Below are 14,316 nucleotides of genomic sequence, written 5' to 3'. Positions count from 1 at the left end.
CTCCCAGGAATGCTTAGCGTTGTTGGCCTTGCGGTTGCTGTGGAAACAGTTACTAGGCGACGGGGAGATGGAAGGCCGCATTGCAAACCAGGTTTCCTCTTGTCTTTCTGCAAGGCTTTTTTCCTGTCTGAGATATTCATATGGAAGCCCCTGTGCCTTTGGAAAAAAGGGATGAAATCAGTGTCCTCTAGAACATTTTGCTTTTTTCTTACTTTGTACGTTTGGAGAATAAATTCTAGGGGCGCGCAGGCGTCACACACTCAAGCTCTAGTGCGCAGGACCCAATCCTGGCTGGGGCTAGGAAAGCCCCTGCGGCCGAGCTGACGCAGGGGCCCACGTGGCGAGCGGGACGACGAGGGCGGAGAGGAGCCCAGGAGCTTGGAGGGCGGAGCGCGGGGGAGAGTCACGTGCCTAGTGCTCGGAGCTCGGGCGTGGGGCGTGGGGCGTGGCCGCGTAGGTCGGCGCAGGCGCAAAGGCCGCAGCGCGGGGCGGGACTGGCCTGCTGAGAGCCGGGGTTATGGGGCTGTCTACTGAGGCGGTACTGGCGGTTTATGGACTCTTTCCATTTCCTTTCCTTTTCCCCGTCTTCTCAGTGTGATTTTCTTGGTGAGTTACTGGAGGAGAAAGAAAGGAAAAGTAGAGACCAATCTGTTTCCATCGCATGCGTTTCTCCCATCGTTCCTTCTTTCCGCTACTCAATTGTAATCTCTGCTTTGAGCTTATTCTACCTGCTGCTTCCGTCTGAGGCTCCTCAGACCCCTCCCTCCCTGCGGAACTCTGCCCTCCCCACCACCGGTGCAAGTGCACGTCCCGCGACCACCTACTCCTTCCACCTGTGGCGCCCTTGCCCTGCCCCTTGGCCCTCTGCGCCTTCCAGCGCTAGCTGGTGAGCTCTCCGCCCCCGCTACCCTCTGGGCTGGCCCTTCCCAGTTGCTTTCTGCAGACCTGTGCGTGAGCAGCGTCGCCTGCACCAGCGAGCAAAGTTGTGTTTCAGTGAAGCAATTTACAAAAACAGTGATGGGCTAGATTAAGTGGTAGATTGTAGTTTGTGCAGATATCTAGTGTAAATTGTACTATATTGTATATCAGCAAATTAGGCGTTTTTTTGCTAATGATTATTTTAATATATTTAAATAAAAATGGCTATAGATAGTGATATAAATAAGACAGTTTGAAAGGAAAATAAGCCCTTCATAAAAGTAACTAGAACATTTTTATAGTATTGAAAGAGTACTTGAAAATCTTTTCAATCAAATACTTGAGGCTATTTGGTATGAACCATTAACAACAGGGCTAACAATCTAACAAAAGGAAAAGCTTAGTCGGATTTGATAGTAATTTTAAAACGAAGATAAGTGATGAACTTGTAAAATGGCTGTAAGATCTTTGTGATTACACTGTGGCCTTACACTGTGTGCTTCTTCCACCAGCTCTCCTTGTCTGTTTCCTGGGAAGTAGGGGACTAACTGAAGGCCTCTTAGGTTTTGGGGTCTGTAGTCAGAAACAGCAGAGCTTTACTTCCCCTTGGCGAGTATATCCCTGGTACATTTCCATCTTACAGTTGCCATAAAAGTGCAGTAAATTTAAAGAATTTTTGAAAACGTCAGAACACTCTTCTTTATAAGATAATGAGCTAGATCTAGAGAGTCACTTTTCTGAGAAATTTTAAAAAGAGATTGTATTAATATTAATTTAGAATGATGAACATACTCATGGCATAGACTTTCTTTTAGAAGATGCTTGAACTACAGCCAGTTCTCATGAAATAATTTTTGAAGTGGTCTGTCTTGTGTTTTGGAAAGACATATATTAGCAAGCAAATCTTTTAAATTTATAGCAAATGCTACATAGTTTTGGTTAAACAGGATTTTAAGGAGTCCACAGATTTGAAAACTAGATAATTTTATAGTAAATTAAAAAGTTCTTACGATTTAGAAGTACAAATTGATACATTAGAATATAATTTTAGTTGATTAACATCTAATAGTAAACTTAAAATACTGTTAAAAGGTTGCTGAAAACTAGTATGTACTTGTTTAAATATGTAAGCATATTAGCATTCATAGGAAAAATTGTAGTGTTTTCTATAATTTTTCCTCTTGAAATCTTTAATTTTGGTCAGCTTTTGACAGTAAAATTGTTAAATCTTGTGCCTGAGGTCACACAGTACTTGAATTCATATGTACAAGTGGACATTCTGGTTTTGTTTCTTAAAGCTATCATGCTGACACACCCTTTTTGTTTACCTATTTAATGTAAAGTGTCTTTTATGTTTATAAAGGATCCATTGGAATTAGTGGTTCAAAAAAGTTCCTCTATAAAATGTGATTAATAGAGAAACTCCCTTAAAAATTGTTAACATGAGGAGCTAGGGCTGTAGCTTAATGGTGGATATCTTGCCTAGCATGTATGAGGACCTGGGTTGGATCCCTGACACTAAAAAAAAAAAAAAAAAAAAAAAAAAAAGAAGAAGAAAGACTAATGTGTAATGGAGTTGTGTAGAAATCTGTGGAATTAAGGAATGTAAAGTATTTTTGTGGAGCATTTGCTTGACCAAAAAATATTCAGAATTAGCAATACAGTGAAACCTGATTACTGATGTCCAAACTATTTGTTTTGTTTTGTATTTTGCAATACTGAGGTTTGAACCCATGGTCTCAGTACATGCTAGGCAAACACTACACTGAGCTACATCCCCAGTCCTTTTGATTTTATTAAAATAAACTTAGGGTCTTACTTAGTTGCCCAGGCTGGCCTTGAACTTTTGATACTCCTGCTTCAGCCTTCTGAATAGCTAAGCTATTTGCTCTTCACTGTTTTTTGATTTTGATTCCTATATGATTGCCTTCCATTTCAGTTCACGTAGTTTTGCCCTTTAAAGAAAAATTGCTTATTCATTATCACTATAATGAAGACCATATTAAAATATGAATAAGTGAAAAGATTTAATAAAATCATTTTGAATAAAAGAAAAAATGATATACTGTTGATCCTCACTATTCACAAATTCTATATTTTTGATCTGCTAACTAAAATGTATTTGTAACTGCCACATCAACACTTGAGTACCACTTTTATAGGCATTCCTGGACAAATGCAAAGCAGTGAAAATTTTGAGTAGTGTCACATGCATGTTCCTAGCTGAAGTCAAACAAGGTGATGCTGCCTTCTTGTTTTAGTTCTTGTGGTATAAACAAATATCTTTTTCACATTCTATTTAGTGCCACATTTTCCACATTTTTGTGTGTTAGTGAGTGACTTTGCTGATTAAATGGTCCCTAAGCTGAGTGCTGAAGTGCTATGTAGTGTTCCAAGGTTTTCCTCTGATGTGCCTTACAGAGGAAACAGTTTTGTGTGATTAGCTTCATTCAGGCTTGAGTTACAGTGCTATTGACTGAGTTCACAGTAAAGGATGAGCAGTATAAATGTCTTTAAATGGAAACACACATAAAGATTACATGTTGATGGGTTAGCAAGAATCTTGTGCCCAGAGGCTCACAGGAACCTAACCCTGTATTTCCTCTGGGAATAATGGTTCAGTAGTCAACAACAGTAAAGACTCTATTGGACATAATTACCATGGATAATGAGAATCAATAGTATTACCTCTTAAGTAAAAATCCAGTTTACAGAATGTTATGTGTGGGGGCATTATACCATATTCTTTTGTCTTGGTTAGCTTAAAATAGACTTGAGTATAAAGGTTCTAAAATTAATTTATGGCTAGATGTTACAAAATCAAATTTGGTATGCAACTTAAATACAATTCATCTGTATTTTTCTTTAGAAATGGTAATGTTCGTCCTATGTTGTAGCACTTAACTGCTTTCAGCTAATCTAAGGAAGATTTGTAGTAAAAGAATGTTGATACAGAATTTATAAATTGAACTGTCATCATTTTCTCTCTTTAATTCATATCCATTTTGCTCCCCCAGACTCTTTTGAAAAAGGGAAATGAGATAAAATAAAAAATGAGAGGGCATAGGGGAAGTAAGAAAAGGGAAGATTGCAAAAGGTAAAGTTAACACATGTAATGTTTGCCTTCTCTTAATGAAGTTGATGTTAAGCATTATAGCAACCAGCGTAAAGTGGAAGATAAAAGATTCAGTGTTCATAAAACAAACCAGGTAATGCACAATAATTCCTGATACAGAGATCAAAAAAAAGTTATGAATTGCAAACACAAAGGCACTCTGTAATGTTTTAAGCAGAAACTTCTTGAATGGGAGGTTAATTAGGCTGTTTTACACAGTGCCCTTATAGCATGTAGTACTAAAGTATACAATGAAGTTTAGTAAATTGCCCTTATGGTTCAAGTGTACAGTTCTCTCTGGTCCTTGGTTTACTCCAGGAAAAGGATCAGACTCCGCATAGCAAAATAGTTCTTAATGCAGGGATGAGTACTACTGTTTTATCTGAAAGTTTATAAACAAACCAAACTACAAAAACATATGCCTAGGCTTGTGCCTGGATATTCTGATTCAAGTTATATGTTCTTAGTCCATTGTCATCAAGTAGCAAAGATTAATATTACTGTATATCAATAGTCTTATATGCTAACTACTATGATGTATGTTTTGAATTTATTATAGACCCATTTTAATAGTTAAGAAGTACTTGTGTAGCAGATGCCTTATTTTTGGGCTTTATGTAAGTATGTATTATACAAATCATGAGGTGATTCAGATGAATAGGATACTCTGAAAGAACAATTCAGACATTTCATAGTTTTATTCTGTCTGATTTTTTTTCCGATTATTACACAGTTAAATTGCTGAAATTTTAGGTGTAATTGTGAAAGATTTTTATATTTATTTAGTTATATTGCCTTTTTTTAAAAAAAAAAAAAACCTTTATTTTTTAGTTGTAGTTGAACACAATTTATTTATTTTTATGTGGTCTGAGGATGGAACCCAGGCCCTAGCATGTGCTAGGCAAGTGCCCTACCACTGAGCCACAACCACAGCCCATGGTTATATTGTCTTTTTAATACTTAATAGAAATACTTACAGTACTGTTCAGCAAAATTATTTTCTCTGATAATACAAATGTTGAAAAAGAAATTATAGTATCTTAATCTAATAATAGATTTGGGGAATCATGAAAAGGTGAATTTTTCTTTTAAAAATTTCAGATGAAATTTTAAATAATAAAGTCATTACATTGTAGAATTTTATGATACTGAATGCAGTTATGTTTAACTTGAAATTTTTCCCTTATAGATTTCATTTTTTTTGCAGAAATCACCTTTGCTCCAGAATCAACAAACTCTTCGCCTAAGATTGGTTCCTGTGTATCCCATGTTTATAAGTCAGTGGAGTCAAGCCCTAAACACACAAGCTGAAAAGTCAAATAAGGGAATGAATTCTTTCTTTTGACAGTTTTTACTTGTAAGTTAAATTCAAAATTAGCTTAAATTGTTTAAACATTAAATCACCAATTTAGCTTAATCAGTAGTACATGATTAAAAGTTTTCAGAACATATTTGAACATACCCTTTAATATTTGGCATGACTTAGTCACATATTAGTTATAATTAGAGAACATGTGAAAAGGCCCCACTATAAAGTTACTTCAATTTGAGTGACTATTGCAATAATTATTAAATTGCATTTTGCATGACAGAAAAAATTGATTTACCTAGCCTACTCACCACTGAGTATATTTCCAAAGACAGGAACTTGATCAGTATGGAGAATTGTAGAGGATCTTTAGAGGCCAGAATAATTTTTTTCTTTCATCATTGGCAACCTCCCTGAATTTCTTGGCTGTCTTTCTCTAGAGTCTGGAATTTGAGTTAAGTCTTGCCACTAATGATATAGGAATAGAAATAAAAATGATGGGCCCATGTAGATAAGGTTATAGATATAACCTTTGACTTTATTGATGATTATTACTTTTTCTTAGCTATTTGCATATTATACCTTTCACTTTGGCTTTTTTAAGGCCTTCAGTATGAATAATATGTAGGTATTATTCTTAATATGCATGTAAAAAGCACACAGGAAAGAAAATGCCATATATTTGTCTGTAGTTTAGAAAATCACTTAAGCATTTTATAAGCAAATATGTTCTTTTATTCTAGTTTTCTGCTGTTAATTCTATAATAAGAACTTGATAAGTAACATGATAATCCATCAACCTGTTCATATAACTAGAGAAATTGAACATAAAGAGTATTTATTGTTCAGCTTTGTGATTACAAGTTATTAATACTCCAACCCAAATTCTCTTTGCATCTGTTATAAAATATAGAAACCAATAAACCATAAATCAGTTTTTGTTACAGTATTCCATAAAAGTATACACTGATTTGATTTAGTATATATTTTTAAAACATCTGATGTGACATTTCTGACTTGAGTTTTCTGTTTATAGTTACTTTTTTGTGGTTCTGGGAATCATACTTATTTTTTGAGTTTTTTTCCAAGTGTTTTGAGATTTGAAAAGATACTGTTAAAAAGAGTAATATGTAATATATGGGCTATTTTTTTTAAGTGTCCCATTCACTTGGAAGACTTTTAAACAGTTTATGTGTAGTGGGCATGGTTATATTCAAACCTATCAGTATTTTAATAGTTTGTTGATCTTACTAATCAATTGTCTCTTTTATTTTTATGTCTTTAAAAAGGTTAAACCCAATTACTAAATTGGCTCAGACAGAAAAGTGAAGAGAATGCTCCGTTTTAACCGATATCAGCATCTGAAACAGATAACACAAAAATGTGTTTCTTGTATACATGTTAAAACAGATAAACATACACCACTATTTCTTTCAAGAACCTTTGCACTCACAGAATTAAGGAAGTCATGGTGTTCAACCCACTCTCTTTTGGGAGACAAAAATATTATCCTAATGGGACCTCCTGGTGCTGGAAAAACAACAGTAGGCAAAATAATAGGGCAGAAACTAGGTCGTTGTGTCATAGATGTGGATGATGATATTCTTGAAAAAACTTGGAATATGAGTGTGTCTGAAAAATTACAGGATGTTGGCAATGAGCAATTTTTAGAAGAGGAAGGAAAAGCTGTGTTAAACTTCTCTGCATCTGGAAGTGTGATTTCCCTCACTGGGTCCAATCCCATGCATGATGCTAGCATGTGGCATCTAAAGAAAAATGGCATAATTGTATACCTGGATGTACCCCTAATGGATATAATTAGCCGTCTAAAATTAATGAAGGAAAATAGAATTGTAGGTCAGAATTCTGGAATGTCTATGAAAGAGTTACTTAATTTTAGGAAACAGTATTATAAGAAGTGGTATGATGCTCGAGTTCTTTGTGAAAGTGGGGCTTCCCCAGAGGAGATAGCTGACAAAGTGCTGAATGAAGTTAAAAGGTACCAAGATGTGGACTCAGAAACATTCATTTCAACAAGGCATGTTTGTCCTAAAGACTGTGAACAGAAGGTTTCAACAAAATTCTTTAGCGAAGCTGTGATTGAGGGCTTAGCTTCTGATGGTGGACTATTTGTTCCTGAGAAGGAGTTCCCAAAATTAAGCTGTGGGGAGTGGAAAAACCTAGTAGGAGCAACCTATGTAGAAAGAGCACAGATACTGTTGGAAAGGTGTATACATCCTGCGGACATACCTGCTGCCAGATTGGGAGAAATGATTGAAACTGCTTATGGGGAAAACTTTGCCTGCTCAAAAATTGCTCCCGTCAGGCACCTTTCAGGCAACCAGTTCATCCTGGAGTTGTTTCATGGGCCAACAGGATCATTTAAGGATTTATCTTTACAGCTTATGCCTCATATTTTTGCACACTGCATTCCACCAAGTTGCAATTATGTGATACTTGTAGCTACTTCAGGAGACACAGGGAGTGCAGTCTTAAATGGTTTTAGTCGTCTTAGTAAGAATGAGAAGCAAAGAATAGCTGTGATCACATTTTTTCCTGAGAATGGAGTAAGTGATTTTCAGAAAGCACAAATAGTTGGCAGTCAGAGAGAAAATGCATGGGCAGTGGGTGTCAAGTCAGATTTTGATTTTTGCCAGACAGCTATAAAAAGAATTTTTAAAGATTCTGATTTCACTGGCTTTCTTACTGTGGAGTATGGAACAATATTAAGTTCAGCTAATTCCATAAACTGGGGACGACTGCTTCCTCAGGTAGTTTACCATGCTTCTGCCTATCTTGATCTCGTTAGCCAAGGGTTTATTTCTTTTGGAAGCCCGGTAGATGTCTGTATTCCCACAGGAAACTTTGGAAACATATTAGCAGCAGTGTATGCCAAGATGATGGGAATCCCTATTCGAAAATTTATCTGTGCCTCCAATCAGAACCATGTTTTGACCGATTTTATAAAAACAGGACATTATGATCTAAGGGAAAGAAAATTAGCTCAAACTTTTTCACCATCAATAGATATTCTCAAATCCTCAAACCTGGAGCGACATTTACACTTGATGGCTAATAAAGATGGGCAGTTAATGACAAAATTATTTAATCAGTTAGAAAATCACCATCACTTCCAAATTGAAAAGATTCTAGTTGAGAAACTTCAACAGGATTTTGTAGCTGACTGGTGCTCTGAAGGAGAGTGCCTAGCAGCTATCAATTCTACCTATAATGCTTCAGGATATATTTTGGATCCACACACTGCTGTTGCAAAAGTGGTTGCAGACAGAATGCAAGACAAAACTTGCCCAGTGATTGTCTCATCTACAGCTCATTACTCAAAGTTTGCACCTGCTATTATGCAGGCTTTAAAGATAAAAGAAATCAACCAAACTTCATCAAGTCAGCTTTATTTATTGGGTTCATACAATGCATTACCTCCACTACATGAAGCTTTATTAGAGAGAACAAAACAGCAAGAGAAGATGGAGTATCAGGTTTGTTCAGCTGATATAAATGCCCTGAAGAGTCATGTGGAAAAACTAATCCAAAATCAACTCATAGGAAGGTTTTCTGAGTAGAATATTTTTTCCTGGTGATAAGCATGCAATAATCTCAAAAGTTGATTTGGAGTACAACAGCATTTGTTTCTATGTAAATGTATACATATATATGTATATATATTTATCTGTTAATTTTTGGAACTTCAGTAGCCTAATTTCCAGGACCGATCATTATACCTACATATACCTCCTTCAATCCTTAATCTAGAAGTGACAAATGGTGGTAAAGTACATGGAACCTTGTGCTATCGTGCTTTGCTTTGTGCTCTTGAGGGCTATATCAGTTTCTGCTCCCTCATCTCCACTTTTTAAATGGACCAAAATGTATTCAGTTTTGCAATTAAAAATATTTAAGCACAATTGTTAAGTACTACTCTTGTGACCATTTACTATTTCTCTTTTGGCTAGAAAGTTTTTATTGCTCAAAATACCTAACTTGTTTGGAGGAATTAGTAAGTTCATCTATTAAGGTTAAGGCCAGTATTTTTAACCATTTTTAAACTCCATTTTGAACTTGAATTAATTGTGTGTTTCCTACAATTATCTAATTAGATAAGTGCTCTGCCCTTCTCTCCCCTTTGACTGTTTATAGTTAGGAGGAAGAAATTTGAAAAGCAAGACAGTATTTAAATCCAGGATGTAACAGTCAACAGAAGTACTTAGAAGTGGATATAGAAATAAAATTACCTATTTCAAGAGGTCAGTTCTCCAAAATTAAGTGTTAATAAAGGTATAGGTATTTTTATAGACAGCAGCTTTCCCATATTATTGGAATCCATTTCTATATAATTTATCTATTAACCCTTCAGTAAAGTGTTTTGTTTTCTGTGTTTTTCTTGTTTTGTGGCAGCTACACAAACACTAATACACATTTAATTTGCACTACTATGTAGAGACAATAGATTTAACTAAGATTTATATTTGCAAATTTACTAGATATTTTATTTCTGAATTAAATATTGTCATGGAAAGGATCCATTTGTGTATGGGCTACTCTCAACCACAAGATGGCATGCCTAACATAATTTGTCTTTGTGATAACATTTCTGCCTCATTTTCTGGTAGGACCACCTCCATGAAGAAATGATATTTAAAAGTTGTAACGATGAAGTTTCACCAGGAGCAGTTTTTAGAAAGTGTTAAATTATGTTAACATCAGATCTCTTGACTTTACTTCTAAAATGGCAGTTATAAAGCCAAAAATAGAAAATCAGCAAAATAATGGAAGTTTCAAAGTTTTGCACATATTCATGTTTAGTGTTTTTCTCCCTCCCAATACCTTTTTTTTTTTGTCTTTTTCTGGTGGTACTGAGAATTGAAACCTAGAACTTGGCACACACTAGGTAAGCACTCTACCAGTGAGCTCTATCCCCAGCTTTTTTAGACAAGCTCTCACCAGGTTGCCAAGACTGACCTTGCATTTGTGATCCTTCTACCTCAAACTTCTCAGTAGCTGGGATTTGCACCACCACTCCTATATGTATTCATTACTTTATAATTGAAAGATATTTGTTTCAGTAGATGATATGTTTAGAATATGCATCTGAATGTTCACTGTGTGTGTGAGAGTGCTCTATTTTCCTGGAAGTGGAAATGACAGTGAAAGAAGCCTGATTTTTGCCGTGAAGAACTGTACTTAACAAGAGAACACAAATGGAATCATAGGCAACACTAGACTTACTGCAAGATAATATATGAATAAGTGAAAATTGAGTGATACCGCCGATTTCTAAAAAAAAAATTAAAGGAAAGGATTGTTAAGGAATGATCAGAAAAGGTTTCATGGAGGACATTCTGAGATGAGGCTTGAAATGGGAAGATTTTCTAGGTGAAGAAAGGGAAACATTCTAGATGAAGGCCATGTTAGCAGGGGAGGTAAAATGGTAAAGTCCACCAGCCTTTATTTGTGGTTAGTTTGCTCTTTCACTCTTCAAAATGGTCATTTCATGTCTCCACTTTTTCTTGAAACTGTCCTTCCACTTTCAGCCAATAACCTTGCTTCATTTCAGAGGAAAAAGTTATTGTGTGTAACATCTCTTAGCCTTCCCACATCAAGTGTATAAATCTGCTATACTTATTAGCATCCTTTCCTTCGTCCCTTCAATGAATTTGGTAGCAATCCTCCTCCTTTCAGAGAACAGTCTCTTCAGATGTGCCTTGTAACTTGTTCCCTTCAACTCAAATTATTTGCTTCAGCAGTTATCTTCTCTTCAACTTCTCCTATCCAGTGGAACCTTCCTGTGGCTTTTAGATGCTCTCTGCATTAAGAGCAAAACTTCTCAACACCCACATTTCCCCCATCTATTTTTCTTTATATCCCAACCAAAATTAAGCTCTACATACAGAGTTGTCTACATACAGGGTTTCCATTTTCTTCTCATTTCCTCCACAGTGTATAAAATGTGAACAGTTTAAAGATGAATAATAAATACCTAAGTACTCACCACCTCCTGAGCAGTGAAGAATAGAACATCACTCAGACATTTGGTTCCTGCTGTGGTTTCTGTTTGATTACATTCACTTTCCTCCTCCAGAGTTAACCACTATCTAAATTGAATCATTCATTTTTTAAAAAATAGTTTTATTTTGTTTTAGTTTTGACTCTCTGAATTTTTATCTAAATGGAATCATACTATATGCGTGATTCTGGGACCTTTATTTTTATTTAGAAACTTTCATCCGGTAAGATGAATCAAGCCATGGTTCATTGATTTTTATTTTTAAATAATAATCTGTTGTGTGAATGTCACTACCTATTTCCCAGTTAGTGGGCATTTTGTCTAATTTGTATCTTTTAAAGATGAACTTTTGTAAAATTTGTGTTGAAGGTTAGTGAATATGGACTTTCAATCATTTGTGATTCTTTTAATAACAGGTAAAACTAGTTTTCAGATCTTGACATTAAAAGTATATGGGTTATTTATGAAATGAGTCATCAATTTTCAGTCTGTGGTTATAATTGTAACTTTTACTATATTTGAAATTATTTTACAATATCTAATGTAGTGAATTTGTAAGATTTTTGAGAAACATGAAAATTTTAATTACATATTTTGGAAATCATAAAATATTTCAATCAAAATAGAGTTAAGAGAATAAATTGTACAAGGTTTCAGAGTTTAATTGCAATTCATTTTCAGAAGTAATCATGGATGACATTTATTGTTTCTCTGAATCCATTAAATCATTTGTAAACATTTTATAATTCAGACTACTTAATGAAGTTTAAAAAAAGTAACTTTTCATGTGAACATGAAAATATTATATTGTTTTTGTCTCCATCCAGGAAAATGAATAAAATCTACATATGAAATAGTTATTTGTGTGGTTCCCTTCTGTGCACTTCAACCACTAAAATCATTAGTTTTGTCTCTTTAAAACTTGGAAAAACAAATAGATTCCTTCAAAAACAGACTTTTTCAACTTAAGGAAGCAAAGCCAAGAAAGTTGCCAATGTTATGGTCGAAGTCAAACCAAGCAATATTTTGATCCAAGTTCCTACATCAAAAGTTGGGATTGCTTCCTATAGAAGAATGCTTTATTTAAGTTAACTGTTTTTCCTTTTAAATTCAGAGCTGTGAGTGGCAGATAAATTTAATTTACAAATATTTAAATAATCCACAATGTTTCATTTTTTTTTCCTTTTTTCAAACTTTTTATTGTATTGAGAATTGAACCTAGGTATGCAATACCACTGAGCTACATCCCCAGCCTTCCTTAAAATTTTGAGACAGGGTCTCACCAAGTTCCCCAAATTGGCTTTGAACTTGTGACACTCCTGCCTCAGCCTCCTGAGTATCTGGGATTACAGGTGTGCACCACTGCGCCTGGCTCACAATGTATTATTATTTTTGGGGGGGGGGGTAAGCGGGGACTGAATCCAAGGGCACTCAACCACTGAGCCACGACCCCAGCCCTATTTTGTATTTTATTTAGCGACAGGGTCTCACTAAGTTGCTTAGCACCTCGATTTTGCTGAGGCTGGCTTTGAATTGGCGATCATCCTGCCTCAGCCTCTGGAGCCACTGGGATCACAGGCATGTGCCCTATTGCCTGGCTTCAGAATGTATTATTATTATTACTATTTAGAGAGAATTTTTTTTATATTTATTTTTTAGTTTTCGGTGGACACAACATCTTTATTTTATTTTTATGTGGTGCTGAGGATTGAACCCAGTGCCCCGCACATGCCAGGCGAGCACTCTATCGCTTGAGCCACATCCCCAGCCCAAGACTGTATTATTTTTAATGAACAAATTGTATTTGGAAGATGATCCTAAGGATGAGTAATAAATACTATCTAATAGTAATGATTCAATACCATCTAATACTAAACTTAATGGTATCCTGTGAGATATTTTTTAAGCAAATGATTTATTACCATTTTTCAAAGTGGGCACTTTAAAGTAAATACTCCGAGCTCATGGTAGTTGCCAAAATTAGAATACAGTCTCTAGAAACCATATTGAACAATGACAAGAAGTAAAAATATTTTGAAAAACAAACTGTCTTCTTAGTAATCTCTAAGATATATGCTAATTTTAAATCACTAATGTAATTTCACACTAATAGAGACTTACTTATATTCATGATGTTATTAAAATTTCATTTATAACTATATGTCCACCCATAGAGATTTTTTGAAGCTATGTATTGAGAAACTGATGTGACTCCATTTTTGAGAAACCAGCCTCTACCTCAGAGCAAAGCCTGTCCAAGGAAGGGAACATGACCCTTGTCCTTGGAAAGACCCACAGAGCACTCCTAGGCACATACCCACCCTGCTGAGTTGTTTATCTACAAATAATAGGAGAGATCTGGGCTCCAGGTGTCCCTGACTCAGTCAGGCTAGGTGAGGACCCATAGCAACCCCCTAACAACCACCAATCAGCATGAGACAGGGAAAATACTTGGGATGCCAGATAACCCTCCCAGTAGTTTATGGTGGTTGATAACATGTTGGGAAACCATGTAGTTCAGCGCTTACTCCCCTTGTGGCTTAAGCCAATCAGTTCAAAGGAAACCCCCTCTTGAATTAACCAATCACCCCTACCCAACTTGTTCCCGCCAGTGAATATGTTAATCATGTTTTAGAGTTGTTTTATGATTTTCCCACGGTGTGTGATGATTTGCTAAGAGATGCTATGATGTATGTGAAGTCCCTGTCTTCCCCAGAGAGTGTATAAAACTGCTGCAAACCCTGGGCTCAGGGCCTCTCCGCGTCACCAGTTGCTGTGTGCGAGGAGGACCGAGCTAGCTCACAATAAACGCCTCTTTGCTGCTTACATTGATCTTGGTCTCTGGTGGTCTTTTGGGGGTCCCGAATTCAAGCATAACAGTGTAAGAATAACTTCGCAGCATGCTTGGCAGCACATGTCTCAGGTTTGCAATCCATGTATATCAGTTTCTTT

The 14,316-nt window shown here is 35.9% G+C and overlaps 1 protein-coding gene across 1 annotated transcript; it reads left to right on the top strand.

Moving 5' to 3' along the window:
• The first annotated feature begins 500 nt into the window (after window positions 1-500).
• Window positions 501-12,180, top strand: Thnsl1 (threonine synthase like 1). The gene is made up of 3 exons (XM_076831910.1): window positions 501-606; window positions 5,241-5,390; window positions 6,632-12,180. The coding sequence occupies exon 3, from the start codon at window positions 6,677-6,679 to the stop codon at window positions 8,921-8,923; it is 2,247 nt and encodes a 748-aa protein (XP_076688025.1). The 5' UTR covers window positions 501-606; window positions 5,241-5,390; window positions 6,632-6,676; the 3' UTR covers window positions 8,924-12,180.
• The last annotated feature ends 2,136 nt before the right edge of the window (window positions 12,181-14,316 follow it).

Source organism: Callospermophilus lateralis, chromosome 13, assembly GCF_048772815.1.
Source record: "Callospermophilus lateralis isolate mCalLat2 chromosome 13, mCalLat2.hap1, whole genome shotgun sequence".
NCBI lineage: Eukaryota > Metazoa > Chordata > Mammalia > Rodentia > Sciuridae > Callospermophilus > Callospermophilus lateralis.
The sequence above is the reverse complement of the archived record's forward strand: the minus strand, read 5'-3'. Positions and strand labels throughout refer to the sequence as shown.